Raw genomic sequence first — 19,070 nt, 5'->3', positions numbered from 1 at the left:
GATTATTGTTGAGGAAATGAGCTAGGAACAGGGCCAGGGGTGATCTGGCAGCAAGACTTGTTCACTAAGAGAACCGTGGGTGTTATGTCTCAAGTCCTACATAATCTGAAATCCTGATCCCAATTCCTTGGTAACGTCTTCCAAAACCATGGTTCCCAACTTTGGGGATGTGGTGTGGGGGTTGGGGTGGGGCCTTAAATCCTTGTGGTCACCAGAGCATTGGCATTTTCTAGATGGCCTAAATAGTGCTGCTTTGATGGATAAAATGCAAAACCATTATTAACAGCACCTCTGACTTTGTAGTAGCTTTCAGTGATAGTGTCCTTGATCACTCACGGGATGCTGATAACACAATTACTGTCACATGGAGGGCTTTATAAAGCAGTCCTTATGTTTGGAAAGGTTAGGGACCACTGTCTTTCTGGAATTTCCCAAGTTGTAATATATTTATCCTGGTTTGTTAATAATTTTCACACCCTCCTCTCCAAACTTTAAACTTTGGGCTAAATTCTTTTAAAACCTTTGTTTATCATATGCTCTGATTGCTCCATAGGTCATATTGCACTGAGTCCATGGGAGCAAAACCAAAGGCGTCCCCTCCTTTCTCATCCTTTGGCTGCTTCTCAACCCATCATGAAAGCCTATCGAAGCTTTGGCAACTCCAGGATGAGGACCCAGTGCTCCGCCTCAGGCCTGGGCCTCCAATGTCAGACTTCAGCCTTCCTTTGTGCCTTCTTTGTCTCTTTTGATTCTCTTCTTTTGAATCTGAGCAGTTCAAGGGTGAGGACACTCACTCTCCGTGTTTGTGTGTTGTAAGTTCTTGGGCCCACATTTGTTCACCTTTTTCTACTCTCAGGTCTCACAGAAGAAGGCCGTGTCCATTGTGGACCCTGGATAACTTGAGATGGTGTGAAGGGAAGGGCTGAGCGGGGTGATGATGTTTTCTTGTCATTTTATATTTGAATTACTTTCAAGAATCAATCTATTTTCTCTTAGGTGATCTGCCTGCTGCTGCCAGGTGACTCGTTGTACTTCAGATGGGATCATAGAATCATAGATTTGGAGCTGGAAGGGACCTTAGGGGCCATCTAGTTTAGCCCCTTCATTTTGCAGGTGAGGAAACTGAGGCCCAGAGAAGTTAAATGACTTCTCCATGGTTGCTGAGTCTTGGTAAAATCAGAGGAAGGTTAGAATTCTTTTTATACTTCTAATTTTCTCTTACAAAATTTAAGCACAGTGCTGGGCACATTATAGGTACTTAATAGCTGCTAGCTGACTGACTTGTTGACTGACTGACACTAATAGTCTGCTTTAACAGTGTTTTGCCAATGCTTATTTTTAAAACAATCTTTATATGCAGCAAGTTTACAAAGCAAAAAAGACCCGCTTAGGTACAATTTAATACCTTTCTCGCTAATCTCAAGAGATCCTCCACTTACTCAACCTCTAGTCTGATGTACAGAATGTAAATTGCATGTTCCTTTTAAATAGCATTTGATTCATAGTCTGGAAATATGGAATTGAGTCCTGAACCTTCCACATTCTGGGCACCAGTTTTTCCAGGGGCAAGTTATTCCTGGAGTCTGACTTTCCTTATGTGTAGGATGACAATCATGATGCTTAGGTTAGCTACTTCCTAGGCTGTTGGGAGGGTCATATGGGCTAATGTAGGTAATGTGGGCTAGGGCTAGGGACTAGACTTGGGATTTCACTGGGGTGTGGCCAGCTCCAGGGAGGCAGCCTCTTGGACCTCCTCTGCAACATTTCTGGGGCCCGAGAGGTACTTCCTTGTGTCATATGAGGCCACCTGCTCAGTGGGTAGCAAAGGCAAGACGTGACCCCAGATTTCCCTGACTTTGAGACCAGTTCTCCAACTACTACTCTACCCTGTCTCAAGGTTAGTAAAATAGTCTGTGACTGTCAGCTGTCATCATTATCATTGAGGGGATGTTTGGCATAGAATCGAATGTCTTTGGTGTCATGGCTCCCACTGGCAGGCTCCGAATGATATTTTTCAATGCTAAATTTCTGTTAGAGGTTAGTGAAAAGAAAGATACTTTCCTGTCTGCCTTCAGTGACTCCCTGAAATCTAGCAAGTGGTCTATAGACCCTAAGTTAAGAACCCCTGCCATAGTGGATGGAGAACTATCTTCAGCCAGGAAGTTCAGGTGACAATTGAAGCCTCTTCCTCTTCATTTTCTGCAGCCCCTAGCATCTCTGAGAAAAGGCACTCCCTGAACTAGTGTTTCTTTTTGAAAGAGAAGGAGAGCTTTAACCTTATCTGGTAGTGGTCACCTGAACTTCAGAACACTAGTTCTGTGTATATATTGCAAAAATATATTTTACTCGAAATAAATTATTATCATAGTTACCATATTATGATAATAATTATCATAATTATTTTGTTTTTCCAGACCTGCTATTCTTTTACTCCCAGGAAGGCATTTTTCTCGACCGATGCTGATCAGCAACTAACTGTTCTACAGTTTGCCCTTAGCAAGCACAGGATCATTCATTCTTTGTCGTGGGGAATGGCCCACTGAGCTTTGAAGTTGTCACGTGCCGTTGGAAGGGAACGAGCCGTCCACTTTGGGGCACACCTTGAGGACCACTGTTAAGAGTCTGGCAGCTCATGACTCTACAGATGGCATTTTTCCAGGCAATAGTGAGTCATCTCCACCTTAAGCTTACAAAAATGTCTTTTCTCCTAGACAGCTTTTGAGACTCTTTTTCAGACAGAGAAGTTTTGTTTTCATCTATTTTGGAAACTTGGCTCTATTTCATACTGATTCTCTGAATTGTCACTTTTCATGTTTTTGCATCCAGGCCCCCACTCTCAACAACTTTGTCCTGTTTGAGTGCCTCCTCTGTTGTGCCCCAACGATCCATTTACTGCCAACGGCCTTTGTTCTGATATTTGTTCTCCCATTGGCCTCACCTTATTTAGGGTTATGTGCACCTGTCACTCGTCGCTTACATATCTCTGTTCCTTTCCAGGCTCTTCACTAGTTGAGAATTTGACCTGCTTGTCTCCAGCAATTACTATTTTTCCTTTTACTTATAGCTGCACAGCAGGTTAGTGGAAAGCAAGAGTGTGCTCCTGTCTTTGGTTGTGAAAGTGGTGCTCATTCCTTGCCCAGCTTTTGGATGTGAACCTCTTCTGAATTTTTTTATTTGCATCAAATTTCTGCTTTGTTGTTGTTAATACCCGCCTCTGCCCATTCTTGTTTGTAATCATATCATCCTGCTTGTTGGTTGTTTCCAGTGATGCTTCATCATTTTTCTCCTTTTGGTAGAGACTTTATATACATTGCATCAGCTTGACAACTAAAACCAACATTGAATTTACAACCACTTTTGAGATTAAAGTGACTGAAAAAATATATTACCAGTCAGAATTGGTGTTAATTCACTCCACATTCTGTCCTTTCTGTTTCGCATTATTCGATGTAGACCTTTTTCACTTTCTAGCAGAGTTTTATAACTTTGCGTAGTCTAAAAAAATTGCTATTACCTTGTGTAATCTGTTGCATGTTGCGATATTTTCATCCACTTGTGACTTTTAAATAATGAAAGTGAAGTTGTCATCCCTGCCCTTACTCCCTTTTGTTTTGAGTTTCTGTTGTCTTGGTGCTCTGGAGATGTTATACTCATTTTGATAATGTGGATATTGATTGTACTGTATGCAGGTTAATGTTAAAATAACACTTTGCTTCTTTGAGACTTAGCTGTCTGTCACCCTCGTGTCTTTGGAACAGAGCTGAGAACTAGCAGATAAAGAAAAAAAAAGGCTTCCAGTTGTCACAAAATCCCTGCATTTTCTTCTCTTGTCATAGGATGGCCCCTCAGCTACTCACTGAGAATCTATTTAGTCCTATAGTCTTGATTTACACATATTTCAGAGAAGCTCGATTAGCTATTTTTCCAGCTCTCAGCAGATCACAATGGAGGTGGGGACTGTTTCGAGGAAGCAACACTGAGTAAAAGTGCCAGTGCCAGTGCCAGTGCTAGGGAGGGAAGAAACAGAAAAACAGATGCAAATACTGACAAATGTCCTGTGGAGCCATTTAATGTAGAGGCAGTCAACCCCACACAGCATAGTAGGCCTGGTGACATAACTGTACTACAACCCAGTATAGAGACAGGGTCCTCTAGAAAAGAATTCTACTTAGCGTGCTCCATTTAAGAAGGCCCACAAGAGTGTCTTCATTTTATAAAGAATGCCATTCGGAATGGTGAATTTGTTAAAGGTTGATGTCTAATATGACTTGACCCTCAGGTATCTGGAACATCTAGCTAATTCGAATTATTTGACCCACATGGAAAGCTGAAACTTTCCTGTATCCTTTGAACAGCTGTTCAGCTCTGTCAAGCCAATTTACTTAGTGGATTAGTTTTTATTTTCCTAAGATGATCTTTATTAATGATCATTAGTGGTCACTGACTGATTGTAGGGTTCTCTGAATGGTGGGTTCATATGAGACTTAAAGTTTGGGAATCAATTCATCATTTGCTTTTGTTTTCATGAATGTTTTTCTCTTAATTTTGACCCTTTTGTTTTGCCTAATAAAATCTTTTATTCATTTGTTCAGTTTTATAAAGAAATCTGGTGCGACTTTTAGTGGAAATGCCAGAAGAGAATTCTGTTATGTAATCATTTATTTTGTCCACCTGAAAGTTATTTATTGGCTTACATTCATTTAGATCGAAATAGACATCATTTAATATATTTATTCATTCCTTTATACTGCTTGATGTGTATAAGCCAACAAGCTTTAGCATTTTAAAGAATTGCTTTAAATGAGCATTATGCTATTTCTTTGGGGGACAATAGTACCTCTGATTTTTCCAGAATTATTCTAATGAAACACAAGAGTTTCCTTGTATGTTACATGCTATACGTTTCTAAGGTTTTAAAGGAAACTTTGTGCTGTTCTCTATATCATTTTTTATCATATTGCTAGTATTAAATAATTATCTTTATATGTAGTTAATAGTTGTTTTTCTTATGAAAAGATTTTTAGCTCCCATTTTCTTTGTGGTTTTATATGTGCAGTTAAAGGCTGGATTTGGAATCAGAAGATCTGGGTGCAAATCTAAGCTCTGCCACTTGCAGCCTATATGGCGTTGGACAAGTCATTTAATTTCTGTTCCCTCATCTACAAAATGAGTGTGTGGGCTGTTACCTCCAAGGTCCTTTTAGTTCTAAATAGAAAGGCATTTTCCTTCTGTTTAGGACCTGACTCTAGTGTTTATCTTACCCTCATTTCAGAAGTAGCATTGGCTTTTGGTGCCCTTGCATTAGCATATTGTAAAATGGTATATAAAGTTGGCATGATTCTGAAAGCATTTGTGGGGGAAGAGGGCTCTTTTCTTTGTTGCGATTATTTCAGTTTGTGTAGTAGGGACACTGAATTCTTTTATGCCTGACCTGTTATGGTTTGGCACTCCAGGCATCTGGGAATTTTAACATTTTCTCATATTCTACCTCAAGGGATATACAGACACAGAGTCTCATTCTCTCTCTCTCTCTCTCTCTCTCTCTCTCTCTCTCCCTCTCTCTCCCACACACACACACACATATATACATATATACACATACACATACATGCACATATAGATACAGAGAGACTGTGTCCATGTGTATGTGTATGTGTATACAGACTGTGGGTGTGTCCCAAAAGTCTTAGTGCCATTTTAAGCTATCACTAAGACTGTTGAAACATCTGAACAAGGCTTTTAAATTTTTTTTTTAATGACTTTGCTTCCTGGTATAATCTTGTCTCTTTAGCTAACATTGCTTTTCCCCTTTCTCTCTTTTCATTTTTTTATGGTCTGGCCCAAGGCCCATCTATTTGTTTCAGTTTTTCTCTTAAACAACCAGTGCCTAGATTTCATTTTTTTGGCTACTGCTTTTTTCTTGGTTTAAATTGCTTAATTTCTACTCTGATCCTTATAGTGTTCTGTTGGGTCTGGTAGGGGTGGAAGGGGTTGGGGGGCTGTTAATACTGTAGTATTCATTTTCTAGGTTCCATTTCCTGAGTTAGATGGTATCTGCTTTTTAAAACATTTTTTTAATAACATACCAGTTGCTCCTTCCCTTAGTTCTGTTTTGGCTGCTGCCCTTACTGGGTGGCTTCACCTCTGGCATATCATTCACTTTTTTTACTGTCTCCTGTATTTCCTTTCAATGTAAGCAGTTATTCCAGGAGTGATTTTCTCAGTTTCTGTGTGTATTAGCTATGCTGGGCTTCTCCATTTTTCCATTGTTAATGTTAGCAAAAATGCTAATTTATAGGTGTCTGTTCTTGTATACTTATTTGCCTCCTGATCCATGACCTATTTCAGGCAAACTTTCTCAGGATGGAGAGAAAGATGTGTCTGCTCTCTCTCAATGGGTTATCTAGACAGTCAGACTCATACTTGGTTTAATTCGAGAAAAAAATAAAAGCTCAAATTGGTATAGCATTTTCAAATCAGCAAAGTTCTGTAGATAGATTATCTTTTCAGCCTTTGAACAACTCTGAGAGGTAGTTGCAATTATTATCTCTCTTTATAGATGAATAAAATGAGGCTCAGAGAGGTATCACACAACTAATAAATGTCGGAGGTAGGGTTTGAACCCAAATCTGTGGCCAGTGGTTAGAGTGCCAGCCCTGGAGTGAGGGGTACCCAAATCCAGCCTTGGATACTTCTCTCTGTATGACCCTGGGCAAGTCACTTAACCCTGTTTGCCTCAGTTTCCTGGTGTGTAAAATAAGCTGGAGAAGGAAATGGCAAAACACTTCGGCCACAAAGAGTTGGACATGACTGAAATGACTGAACAATTACTTCCTGACCCCAAGTCTGTCATGATCCAATATACCAGGCTACCTCTCTTACTGTTTTTGATATTTGCAGTTTGCTAGACTTGTCCAATAACAAGGTATCCATATATCCTAGTGTTATTTATTGTCTTACCCATCATTTTTATAGCCAGTTTTAATAGACATTCTCTCCAGAATTTGGAGGACTTGTCATTGGAAGCAGACTGTTAAAATGATTCCATTTATTGTTAAGTAGCATGTTCTTCGTCTTATGACATTTTTTTTTGCTTTAAAATAATTCTGATGTGAAGTGTGTATGCCTACTTTTTGTCTTTGTTGTACTTGAAAAGTGACAGGCTCAAAGGAGGGTGGGCTGCCTTGTGAGTTGGAAAGCTCCGCATGGAGCTGGCAGAGAGCTGGTGTGTCGAGTGGGTGGCAGGAAGATCTCAAATGTCCTGAGGATGCATTTCTCTGGATAGATGGGTGGTCTTACCAATCCAGGCCAGACTCCCTGTTTTCCATGGAAGGGACTGCTATGATGCTATTTGGGAAGGGATAATTGATTGCCTATTTAACAATTTTGTATCCTTTCATACATCCCTAAGCTATTTGAGTGGTTTAATCATGTAAATTAAAATTATTTTGAAGGATTTTCTATTTGATATATGAAATTAGTCACTTATTTTTCCCTGTTGACCTGATTTTTTTTAGCATTGAAAAATTCCCTCCTGGAATGTAACTCCTTCTTGCATGCATTTGACCTTGACATGTCTTTGCTCTTAGCATGCCTAGCCAACTCCCACCCATTCTTGAAGGCCTAGCTTGTGAATCTTCCTTTGTAGGTAGCACCCAGTTCTCAATCATTGGGCATTTAATCATGCAGTGCTTTGTGACTTGTCCTTTATTGCTTTAATTGTCACTGAAATTTTATGTTGGTATTTAATTTTTGGTGAGTTTATGCTTTGTCTCCTGAAGTATACAGTAAGCCCCTGGAGTCTAGTGCTTTGATCATAGTAGGCCTTGCTCAATAAATATTTGTTGATTGATTGACATTAACCTATATGAATCTTTTTTATGCACTTTCCTGTGTATAACATATATTAGGTTTTTTTAATCCACTCTCCAGACCTTTTACATTTCATTGTATCATTAAGTTCTTTTACAATTAGTGAAACAAACTTGTGTTCAGTTTTGCTTTCTCGTCTCTCCTCTTTCCATATGAAACTTTTTTTTATTTTTAACAATTTCTGTTGAGGGTGCCAGGTTGATAAGCTCAGAATCATCTTTGACCCTTCCCTCTCTCACTTTCCACCTCCATTTAGTTATTTGCCAAGTGTTGTCTTTGAGTGTACCTCCCCAACATCTCTTGCCTCCATCACCTAGTTTAGGCCCTCATAACCTCTTGCCTGGACTATTTCAGCAGCTTCCTAATTGGTCTCCATACTTTTGACTCTCTTATCTCAAGTCCATGCTTCGTACAGCTGCCAAATCACTATTCGTAATTAATCCATAAGTCTGACCATGTCACTCCTCTGCTTAAGAATCTTTAATGCCTCTGTGTGTGTGTGTGTGTGTGTGTGTATGTATGTGTATGTGTTTCATTGGTGTAAGGAACTCTAGGTGAACAACTCCCTTTGCATGTTCTCCGCATTGTAGAGTCTTAGAGTTGCTTGGGGCACGTAGAAGTTGTGACTAGCCAAGGGTCACATCCACAGCCAGTAGGTGTCAGAGAGGGGACCTGAACCCCCCTCTTCTGGATGACAGGCCCCCTCTCTATCCTCTAGTCAGAGTTCCCTGTTAGCTCTAGGATAAAATATAAACACTTCTGTCAGGCACAGAAAGCCCCTCACAGTCTGCCTCCCACCTACCTTTCCTGACAGTTCATATTACTCCACTTTATACACTCTCCTTTCTACCTAAACTGGCCTATGCTATTTTCTGACCCTGCTAGAAGGGTTATAGCCTCCCTCCATGCCATCACCAAGGATGTCTTCCCCACATAGAATGAATTTACTCCCTCCTTGCTTCAGCTTTTTGAAAGCCTTAGCTTCCTGCAAATCTTAGCTTCTGTGTTCTGGGCTTTTCCTGAGCCCCTCAGTTGTTAGAACACTCTCTTTCCTATAATTATTTTAAATTTACTTACCTTTGTCAATATTGTATCTTAGTATGATATTCACTCCTTAAGGTCAGAGATTTTCATTTTTGTCTTGGTTGTACCCACAGCAACTTACACTTTTTTGGGTCAAGACCTGTGATTTCACATGTATGTGGGAGCTCTCACTGTGAAAAATCCCTCCACCACAGAGATTAGCAAATTATCTATAGCTTTAAATTTTAGAGAGTTGCCTAGGGGTCCTAAGAGGTCAAATGATCTGCCCAAGGTCACGAGGACAGTAAGTGTCAGAGGATGACTTCACCCAGATCTTCCTGATTTAGACTGGCTCTCTGTCCACTTATACCATGATGCTTCTACCCTTGCACATAGCAGGCCCTTAATACATCTTTATTGAATTGAATTATTAACAATGCTTTTATTATATAAACAGTCTATACAGCATCTTATTGTTCTCAAGCGTCTTTCTACATACTATCTACAAAACACATTTAATTTGTAAATAAATTATACCATAATAATTTAGGGGTGTGGAAGCTTGTTCCATGGGTCTTGCTATCCCTTACCTTGTGACCAGCCTTCTGATGGTGAGCCTGTCTGAATTTAGCTAGACTGGTTGGTCATCAAGGAAATGACAGAGACACATTTGTTGGTCTCGATGAGGTGGGCCCTCTACTAGAGCTCTAGGTTGGTTAGTCTTGCCAGAGCTTGGCCTCTGCTGGCGTAGCCTCCAAGACCCCAGGGATCATCTTTAAGCCATGGTGCGCTATCAGAGAAGGACTTTAGTAGGGGGCAAACAGGCATTATATCTTCAAATTTGCCTCTCTTTTTCTTCTTCCTATTAATAGAATATGCATACAGCTGCTATGGTATTTAGTCTACCCCTAGCTTCTTCCCCTTTCCCTTTTACACATTCATTCCAAATGCTACTGTGAATTGGAAGTCTTTGGTTATTGTACTGTTGGATGGAAAGTAGGCTTCAGAGGCAGGGATTTCTGGGGATCGAGTGCCATTTGTGAGCCTCAAGCACCTTTTGCAGCTTGACATAGCCATAGATCGGAAAATGTATAAGAAATCTTGTTCACCCTTTATTGAGCCTGTTTTTATGATTTAATTGAACCATGGGGACTGTGACCAATTTGCCAATGTGGTTGTTGGGAGGTCTGGGACTATAGTGGTTACACAAGATGTGTATTTTTAAAGATCTTTTCTTTTTCCTTAAAGATTTTTGCCCTATTTTGTTTGGATAGTGCTTCATTTGGGCTGTGCTTCCATTTATCATTTCTTTACTCACCTGCTCATTTTACAGAACATTTGGGATGATTTCCTTTGGGACTTTCTTGCATGTCTGGTATTCCTGTGAACTGGAGGAAACTTCTCTTTGACTGATTTTCTAAGTTCTAGAGGTTTTCAGTTGCTATAGGGTTTTTCATTGCTAATTGCCTAGGCTAAAGACATTTTTTCTGCTTTCTTCCTCTTTCTTGTCTTCTCCTTTGCTCTTATCTCCATCTGCTCTCTCCTGAGCTTCAGTTTTGTTTGCATCACCACTTGCTGGATGTTCTATAGGTATCTCAAATTCAGCATGTCTAAAACAGAACTCATCTTCCTTCCTTCCTTCCTTCCTTCCTTCCTTCCTTCCTTCCTTCCTTCCTTCCTTCCCTCCTTCCTTCCTTCCTCTTCCTTTCTCTCCCCTCTCATTCTTTCTTCTCTCTCTACTTCTCTCCTCTCCTCTCCCTCCCTCCTTCCTCCCCCCGCCCAGCTTCATCACGAAGTTTGTTAAGTGCTTACTCTGTGCCAGGCACTGTGCTAATAAGTGCTGGGAATATAAAGAAAGGCAAAAATCTTCTCTGCCCTTTCCCTGTATATAGCTTGTTTATATATATTTGTTTGCTTGTTGTCTCCTCCATTAGATTGTGAGCTCCTTGAGGGCAGAGACTGGCTTTGGCTTCTTTCTGTATGCCCAGTGCTTAGCACAGTGCCTGACACATAGTAGGCGCTCAGTAAATGTTTAATGACTGACTAATGAGGGAGACAACATGTAAATAGGTACATGCAAAAAGGAAGGTAATCTTAGAGAAGGTGCTAGTAACTGGAGAACCAGAAAAGGCCTCCTGCAGAAGATGGGATTTTAGCCAAATCTTTTAAAGAGTATTTATTTTTATTCTGAACTTCAAAAACACCAAATAAATTGGGCATAACAGAATAGGAAGAAAAGGCTTACATGAAAGTGCGGAGAGCCTGTTTTTCTTTTGAAGTTATAATAAAGTCAGCCTGTAGCTTTTAAGCTATCCTGCACATTTCTGCTTCTTTCTGGCCTTCCTCCTATTTTCTTTTGAGCATTTTTTAAAAAGATACCCCAATAACTCTCTTTTTCTTTTTTGCTCCCCCTTCTTTATCCTTCCATTAGAAAAAAAAGAAAAACAAAGCCCTTGTCAAACAAAACAAATTCTTATATTAGTCATGTCTGGAAATGTATGTTTATTCTGCACTCTGAGGCCATCACTGTTCTGTTAGAAGTGGGGTAACATGCTTTGTCAGTCCTTCATTAATCGGAATCCTCAAATATTTCAAAATTGTTGTTATTGTATAATTTACTCTCCTGGGAGAACTCATTATCTTTCCCCCCAAACCCACCTATTTACAGAACTTTCCTATTTTTGTTGAATGTACCACCATTCTTCCAGTCACCCAGCCTCACAACCTGGGGCTCATTCTAGACCTCAACCTGCCTCACCTCCATTTCTGATCAGTTGTCACTTCTTGTGGATTCTACATTCATAACATCTCTTCCATTCATCCCTTTCTCTGCACTTCCATAGCCACCACTATAATTTGGGGCCTCATCACCTCTCACCTGGACTACTGCAATGTCTTCCTCATTGGTCTCCCTGCACCTGGCTCTTGCCTCTCTAGTCCATCCTTCCCAGATGTGCCAGAATGATGATGCTAAGGCACACATCTGGCCATGTCACTCCCTTACTCAAGAAGCTCCAGTGGTTCCTTATTATTGCTAGGATCAAATATGAATGCCTTCATTGGACATTTAAAGCTCCTCACAATTTCACTCCAGACTCATTACATATTATGTCTCTTCAGGCAGTCTACATTGTGGCCAAACTGACCTGTTTGCTGTTTTCCATTCAGGATGTTCCATCTCTTTTTTCTATGCCTGGAACATATTCTCCTTGCCTCTACCTCAGAGCCTCCAACTCCCCTTGAGGCCCCCTCCTCCATGAAGCCTTTCCTGTTCCCCCCACCCCAGCACTTTGTCTCTACTTTATATATATTTTGTATCTACTTATAGAAATTCATATTGTTTCCCTTGAGGGAATGTAAGCTCCTTGAGGACAAGGACTGTTTCATTTTTTTTCTTTGAATCCTGGTGCCTTGCACAGTTTTTGGCATAGAATTGGTACTTAATACTTATTTATTGATTGATTTGGCTGATATGATTTCAGGTTTATTCATCGTTGCTTTTAAGATCTTTCTTGTTTGATTTCTTAACTGTGTAATTTGAACATTTGATTCTTTTAAATCCTGCCTCTCAATACTTTGGGCCTTTCAGAACTTCTTGTTTTAGCCATTTTTTCCTTTTCTCATTTGTTTCTGGTTTCTTATAATAATTACTAGTAATAAAGTCTTTGAAGGAATCTTTTTCTTCTCTTCTCTTCTTTTCTCTTCTCTTCTCTTCTCTTCTCTTCTCTTCTCTTCTCTTCTCCTCTCCTCTCTTCTCCTCTCCTCTCCTCTCTTCTCTTCTTTCCTTCTCTCTTTCCCTTTTACTCTCCCTCTCCTCCTTTTCATCTGCCTCCCTCTCCCCTTTCCCTTTCCTTCTCTTCCCTTCTCTCTCTCTCTATCTGGTCTTTCTTTTGTTTTCTGGCTTACTTATTCAGTTGTTTAAGGGAGTTTCTTTGGGTTAACCCATGTTGCCTTGTATCTTGGCCCCATCCATGAATAACTGCATTTGAAGCTAAAAATTCAACAAGGCTTTTGAATAATAGTTTAAAGTATTTCATCAAAGAGCCCAAAAAGATTCTATATCTCATTGATGGGAGATCCACAGGGCCGGGTTGGGGCTCACTCATGGCTTTATTCACTTTTCTTAGCTTTGCCTGTTCCCCAGAGTCTAACACTTTCCCGAAAGGGGAGCACAGGAGCGGAACTGATGGCAGCTCTTCTTCTGACAGCCAGGCCCCAGGTGAGCTGTGCTTCTCTCTTCCTTTCTCGAGATGTGAGAATATTGCTGTTACCTGAGGCTCACTCATGGCTCCTTCACTCAGCATCTCTTCCTGTGGTGTTGAATCCAGTGACCTGAGCCCTAGTCCCCTCTCTCGGAGTAGAGGACATAGCTATTGTTAGTGTCACTTCGTGAATTGGAAAACTGTGTTTCAGGGTCTTTGGCAAGTTTGTAAGAGAACCCAAACTGGAAGCCAGGCTTCGTGACTTCTAGTCAGGTGTTCTTCATAAGGTATCATGTAACTTAGGGTTACTTGTCCCTATATTTCTACCCTCATCCTCTCCCTTCCCCCAACTCCCCCTCCCCAGTTGCACTTGCACACACACACACACACACACACACACACACACACGCACACGCACACGCACACACACACTCTAAACTCTTAGCCACCTTGCCCTAACCCTTCTGGGGCTACTCACTTTGCCCCTGGTCCTGGGTCAGGCTGGTGGGATTATTCATGGGGGCAGCAGGAACCTTTTCTTTTAGGAGTTGGTGACATTTGAGGATGTGGCTGTGTATCTCACAAAAGAGGAATGGGGACAACTGGGCCCTGCTCAGAGGAGGCTCTACAGGGACGTGATGCTGGAGAATTTTGAGAATGTCATTTCACTGGGTAAGGACCCCCTCCAGCCTCACCACTGGAGGCATAATCTCTTCTTTGGTTTCCTTTTTTTGTTAACAGCTGTGCATATTAAATATCTGGGGAGAGTGGTACCAATAACCCTTCTAGTCCAGGATTCTGCCTTTGGCAACCACAGGCACCAGGGGTCAATGTGTAGGAATGTGTAGTAGTTTTTTCTCCATGATATGGACTACTGAAGGTTAGGGGTAGTCCTAAATCTCCTTAGCTAAAAACATTAATTATAGACAATTTTTTAGGTTTCCTAAATAATTTTGAAGATTAAATGACAAGTTTATTTCACTTTTATTTGAGGGGCAGTTTAGCATTATCTTGTCCTTATGTCCACTCACATTGGTTGGGTACCTGAGATGCTGAATAGAGTTTGGTCACCATACCTAAAGAAATGTCACATGGAAAACCCATAGATGATTCAAGGGATCCAAATGTGTTTACATAGGAAATGAAGAAGGGATGTGGCAATTTCCACATGAGAAGTGACTTGGCGAATTTTTAGGAGATAAAAGGTAGTAGGCAGGAATAGGACGTGACTGAAGATTATAAACCATGAGACATATGAATGGAGGTGCATGGCTTCATTCTCTAGATCCTATAATGCTAGAATGAGGCTCCACTCCCTTTTTTGTTAGTTATTTTTAATTTTTTTCACTCACTAAGCATTTTTTTCTCCCTCCTACCCACCTCTCCACTGTAAAAAAGAAAAATGAAGCTCTTGTAACAAAGAAGCGGAGTCAAATGAAATAAATTACCTAATTGGTTGTGTCCAAAACCATAGGCCTCATTCTCTACTCTGAGTCCACTGCCTGTTGAGAGGTAGGTAGCATTCATCATTATCACGTTTCTCGAATTATATCTGCCCCTTGAGTGGTCAAAGAGCTAGGTCATTTGGGGACAAACTAAAGGATATAAGGACTGCTTTACATTCCACACTTTTACCCTGAGTGCTTTTTGAAAGTCCACAAACTTTAATTTTTCCTATATTCTTCTATGTGTAAAGTAGGACTTCCTTTTGTCTTAAAACTTGCTCCTGTCTTTCAAGTTTAAGGTGAGGGATCCCCCTTTAGCTTTTGATAACATCTCCTGTTGGGTTTGCTCTTCAGACCAAAGAAAAGTGATCTTTTTAGTGTCTTTGCATGAAGGACAGACTGTTCCTTCTCCTCAGTCATCATTATCATTGACTTCCTTGGTACCCTTTGGTCTTTTTCTGCTTTTGTGTGTGTGTGTGTGTGTGTGTGTGTGTGTGTGTGTGTGTGTGTGGTGGTAGTCCAGGTGTTTCTGAACTGCTCACCTTTAGACTCTGAGAACAGAGAGGATTTTCAAATCATTGTGCTGGAAGGGCCTATAGACGTTATCTCATTTAAGCCTCTCATTTCACAGAGGACATGATGGAGGGTAAGTTATTTGCCTGAGCTCCCACAACTAGTTGGAACCTGGATGATCTCTTAATCTAAAGTACTCTGTTTCTCCTACTGTGCAGTCTTTGAAACACTCTGTTAACATTTTTTTATCCACTTAATTTTGTGGGATGGCGAAGAGGTAGTGTTGTGTACTGGATAGAGCACAGCCTTGGAGTTAGGAAGCCCTGGGTTCAAAAGTTCTTCCTTTGACCCCTGCTGCGGGTTCTGTGATGCTGGGCAAGTTAATTAATTTTTCAGTGGCCCAGGTAAGTCTCTTCAGTTGCAGACCAAATGCTAACCTGCATTGGTAGAACCCCAGGTTTCCTAAGCCCATGAAATCTCAGGTGGGATGGTTATTACGAGCCCAGTTAACTTTAGGTTCTAGTAGCAGAGAGGATTCTTGTGGTAAACCTTGCTCTGGGTAGGTATTCTTCATCTGGACCTTCCTAGTCTTTTCTCTGTAAAATCCCAGAATACAGTCTGGCTGGGACAGAGCTCTGGGGCGGCTCTGGGTCGGTTCTAAGACCAAATGGCCACATGTGGCTTCCTTTCCCACGAGCAGGATTTCCTGTTTCCAAACCTGACCTGATCTCCCAGCTGGAGCGAGGGGAAGTGCCATGCTTGCCAGATCTGCCCAGAACTGAGGTTCCAGAAATCCATGGTGGTGAGTGAATACACAGCAGCCTAGTTGTTCAATGGGGTGGGGTCAGTTGTTTGATTTATGTATAGATGTGGTCTCCTTGATGCTACTTTGATCTGTCCAAGTGAAAGGTGTCATTATGCCTAACGGTGCCTTCCTTTCCATTTCTTCTTCTGGTCATCTCTTCCTTAGACCCCAGTGGTTGCTATCCCATACCTTTCATGCCATCAGAGAAAAGGACTGCCTCTTTCCTCCAATTTTGGAGTGTTTGGGTAATATGCCATTGATGCTAGGGTAGATGGAGCTTCTCTAGGCTCAAATGTAAATGTCTGAGCTTACAGATCAGTCTTGTAAAAAAGAAATTTGGGTTAAATATTGTCTCATTAGGAAAGACATTTTTTGTAAAAGTCATTTATGCATTAGGAAAGAGACTAAAGCTATTCTGCCTACAGTAACTAGATAAATAGATGGATCAGAAGAGCTTCCTATATGCCAGGCATTGTTCTAAGAGCTGGGGATGCAAATAGAAGCAAGCAAGACAGTTAATGCTAAATTAGATTGGACTAAAGCTCATATTTCTTAGTTGTAAAAAAGATCCTTGAAGTCATCCCATTATAATAAAGGTTATTTTTCCTTGTCTGGATGGTGGTCTTGCTAATGCTAGATTTTTTTTATTGAAGTAGAAGAAGGGTTCTGGAGCAGATAAATAGAGGTTGCAACACCCAGGGTGTGGCATCCAGGAGGGCAGAGCTATTGCTTTGTGGAATCCTGTAAAGGAGATCCAGTAATCCTGGGGCAAGGAGCAGTGCTGGTACTCTTGGAGCCCATTTCATCCCAAATGCTCCATTTCTTTGTACCTCTATTAGCAGTCATTCTCACCTTCCCTGGCCACTCCTCTCTTCTTGACCACAGCTCTGGGCCTTCCCACTCTCTTTCACTGCTCTCTCTGTTACTGCTCATTCTCCCATATTCTCCTGTCATTATAATGCCCACCTTCTTTGATGGACCCACCTCTTTTCTCTACTTACTTTGCCATTTGTGCCTGCTGTTGCTCTTATGTCTTCATTTCCTCTCCTTCCTCACCTACTTCTCATCTGCTACCTTCAGGGTTGTATTGAAGTCTTTTCAGAGACACCTGCCTCCAGTAGGCACTCATTTATGGAATGATTCTCACACTCTATTGATCTGGGTATTTTCTATTTATCATTTCAGCTAAGAGCTCTGTGACTGAGAAAGAGGCATCTATTCCACAGCAGGAAGTTGGTGAAGAAGTGAAAACCCAGGGAATATTGTCAGCAGGCTCCCCAAAGGGGATTCACCAGGACTCTCTAGTTGGAGGACACTGTGATATTGAGGGTGGGTTAGGGCAGCAGCAGGGAAACCCTGTAGGAGATAGGTCCCAGCCATCTGATTCATGTGGCAGCCTCACAGATAATTCAGATTTTTCACAGCAACACCAGAGACAGGAGCAAAGAGTAGAGAATCCCTATGAATGTAAAGACTGTGGGAAGGCCTTCAGACTTAACATAGAACTTATTCAGCATGAACGAATACACAGTGGCGAGAAACCCCATGAATGCGAGGAATGTGGGAAGGCCTTCAAGGGACACTCAGAGCTTATTGAACATGAGAGAATTCACAGTGGAGCAAAACCCTATAAATGTAAGGAGTGTGGGAAAGCCTTCAGGAGGAGCTCAGGCCTTAGTAGACATAGGCGAATTCATAGCATAGTAAAGCCCTATCGATGTAATGAATGTGGGAAGTCCTTTAAGAGGAGTACAGGCCTTAGTCAACATCAGAAAGTTCACAGTGGAGAGAAACCCTATGAATGTAATGAATGTAGGAGAGCCTTCAAAGTTAGCACACACCTTATTCGGCATCAGAGAATTCATAGCGGTGAGAAGCCTTTTGAATGTAATGACTGTAGAAAAGGCTTCAGGGAACATTCAGACCTTATTAAGCATCAGAGAATTCATACTGGAGAAAAACCCTATAAGTGTGATGAATGTGATAAAGCCTTTCGGGGGCAATCTGGCCTTCTTGAACATCAGAGAATTCATAGTGGAGCAAAACCATTTGAATGTATTCAGTGTGGGAAGGCATTCAGAAGGAGTTCAGAACTTACCAAACATCGGCGAATTCATACGGGAGAAAAACCCTATGAATGTAAGGAATGTGGGAAGCCTTTCAGGCAGAGCTCCAGCCTTCTGGAGCATCAGAGAATTCATACTGGAGAGAAACCTTATGAATGTATTGAATGTGGGAAAACCTTCAGGGGACCTTCAGACCTTATTAAACATAGGAGAATTCATAGTGGAGCAAAACCTTATGAATGTAATGAATGTGGGAAAACCTTCAGGAGGAGTTCAGGTCTTAATCGACATCGGAGAATTCATAGTGGAGCATCACTCCATGGATGTGATGAGTGTGGGAAAGCCTTTAGGAAGAGTTCAGCCCTTTACAGACATCAAAAAATTCACAGTTGTTAGAAATCCAATGAAAGTAATAAGTTTGGGAAGACCTTCAGAAAACACTTGGATTTTGTTAAACATTAGACAGTTAATACTAAAGCAAGCCCCTATTGATGTAATGAATATAGGAAAGCCTTTTGGAAAAGATCACGGCTTAGTCAGTATTGGGGAATTCATGTGGAAGAAAAACCCAATGAATTTTGGGTAGCTATTATTTTTACTGTAGTCTTATGGACTATCAGTGTATGTATATATCAGTGTGTAGACTGATATACATATATATGTCAGTGTCTCTACATCATCAGAAAATTCATGGTGGAGTAAAACTTTGTGAATGTAATGAATGTGAAAAACCCTTCAGTCAGAATGTAGGCCTCAATTGTATTAGAAATTACAAAGCAGAAACTTTGGATAAGTACATGAAAAACTGCAATGAGTCTTTGCAGCATTGTCATGGCCTGCATATCCACAAGTATAATGACAATAATTCATATTCACATAGCACTTTACAGTTTAGGAAGCACTTTCTTCACTACAGCTACAATTGAGCCAATCTCCATCAAATAATTTTAAGCTTTTGGAAAGCACATGCCACATTTTTCTGTTACCTAGTATATAGACAAGAACACCCCAGTGACAATGCAATGGTAAATATTCTTCAATGTTTGTTCAGTTCATCTCTTCCAGTCCTGCTACTGTAGGCCAAGCTCTCGATTACTTCCCCTCTGGTGGTCTATTTCCAGTGTCTCTTTCCTGTAATCCCATT

General features: G+C 41.0%; 1 protein-coding gene across 1 annotated transcript; it reads left to right on the top strand.

Annotated features, from left to right (window-relative positions):
- The first annotated feature begins 9,464 nt into the window (after positions 1-9,464).
- Positions 9,465-18,322, top strand: LOC118832483 (zinc finger protein 883-like). Its single transcript, XM_036739795.1, has 6 exons — positions 9,465-9,506; positions 13,040-13,114; positions 13,643-13,769; positions 15,666-15,857; positions 17,046-18,024; positions 18,109-18,322. The coding sequence occupies exons 1-6, from the start codon at positions 9,465-9,467 to the stop codon at positions 18,320-18,322; spliced, it is 1,629 nt and encodes a 542-aa protein (XP_036595690.1).
- Positions 18,323-19,070: the final 748 nt, after the last annotated feature.

This window comes from Trichosurus vulpecula, chromosome X (genome assembly GCF_011100635.1).
Source record: "Trichosurus vulpecula isolate mTriVul1 chromosome X, mTriVul1.pri, whole genome shotgun sequence".
Lineage (NCBI taxonomy): Eukaryota > Metazoa > Chordata > Mammalia > Diprotodontia > Phalangeridae > Trichosurus > Trichosurus vulpecula.
This window is presented reverse-complemented; position numbering and strand designations above follow the sequence as displayed.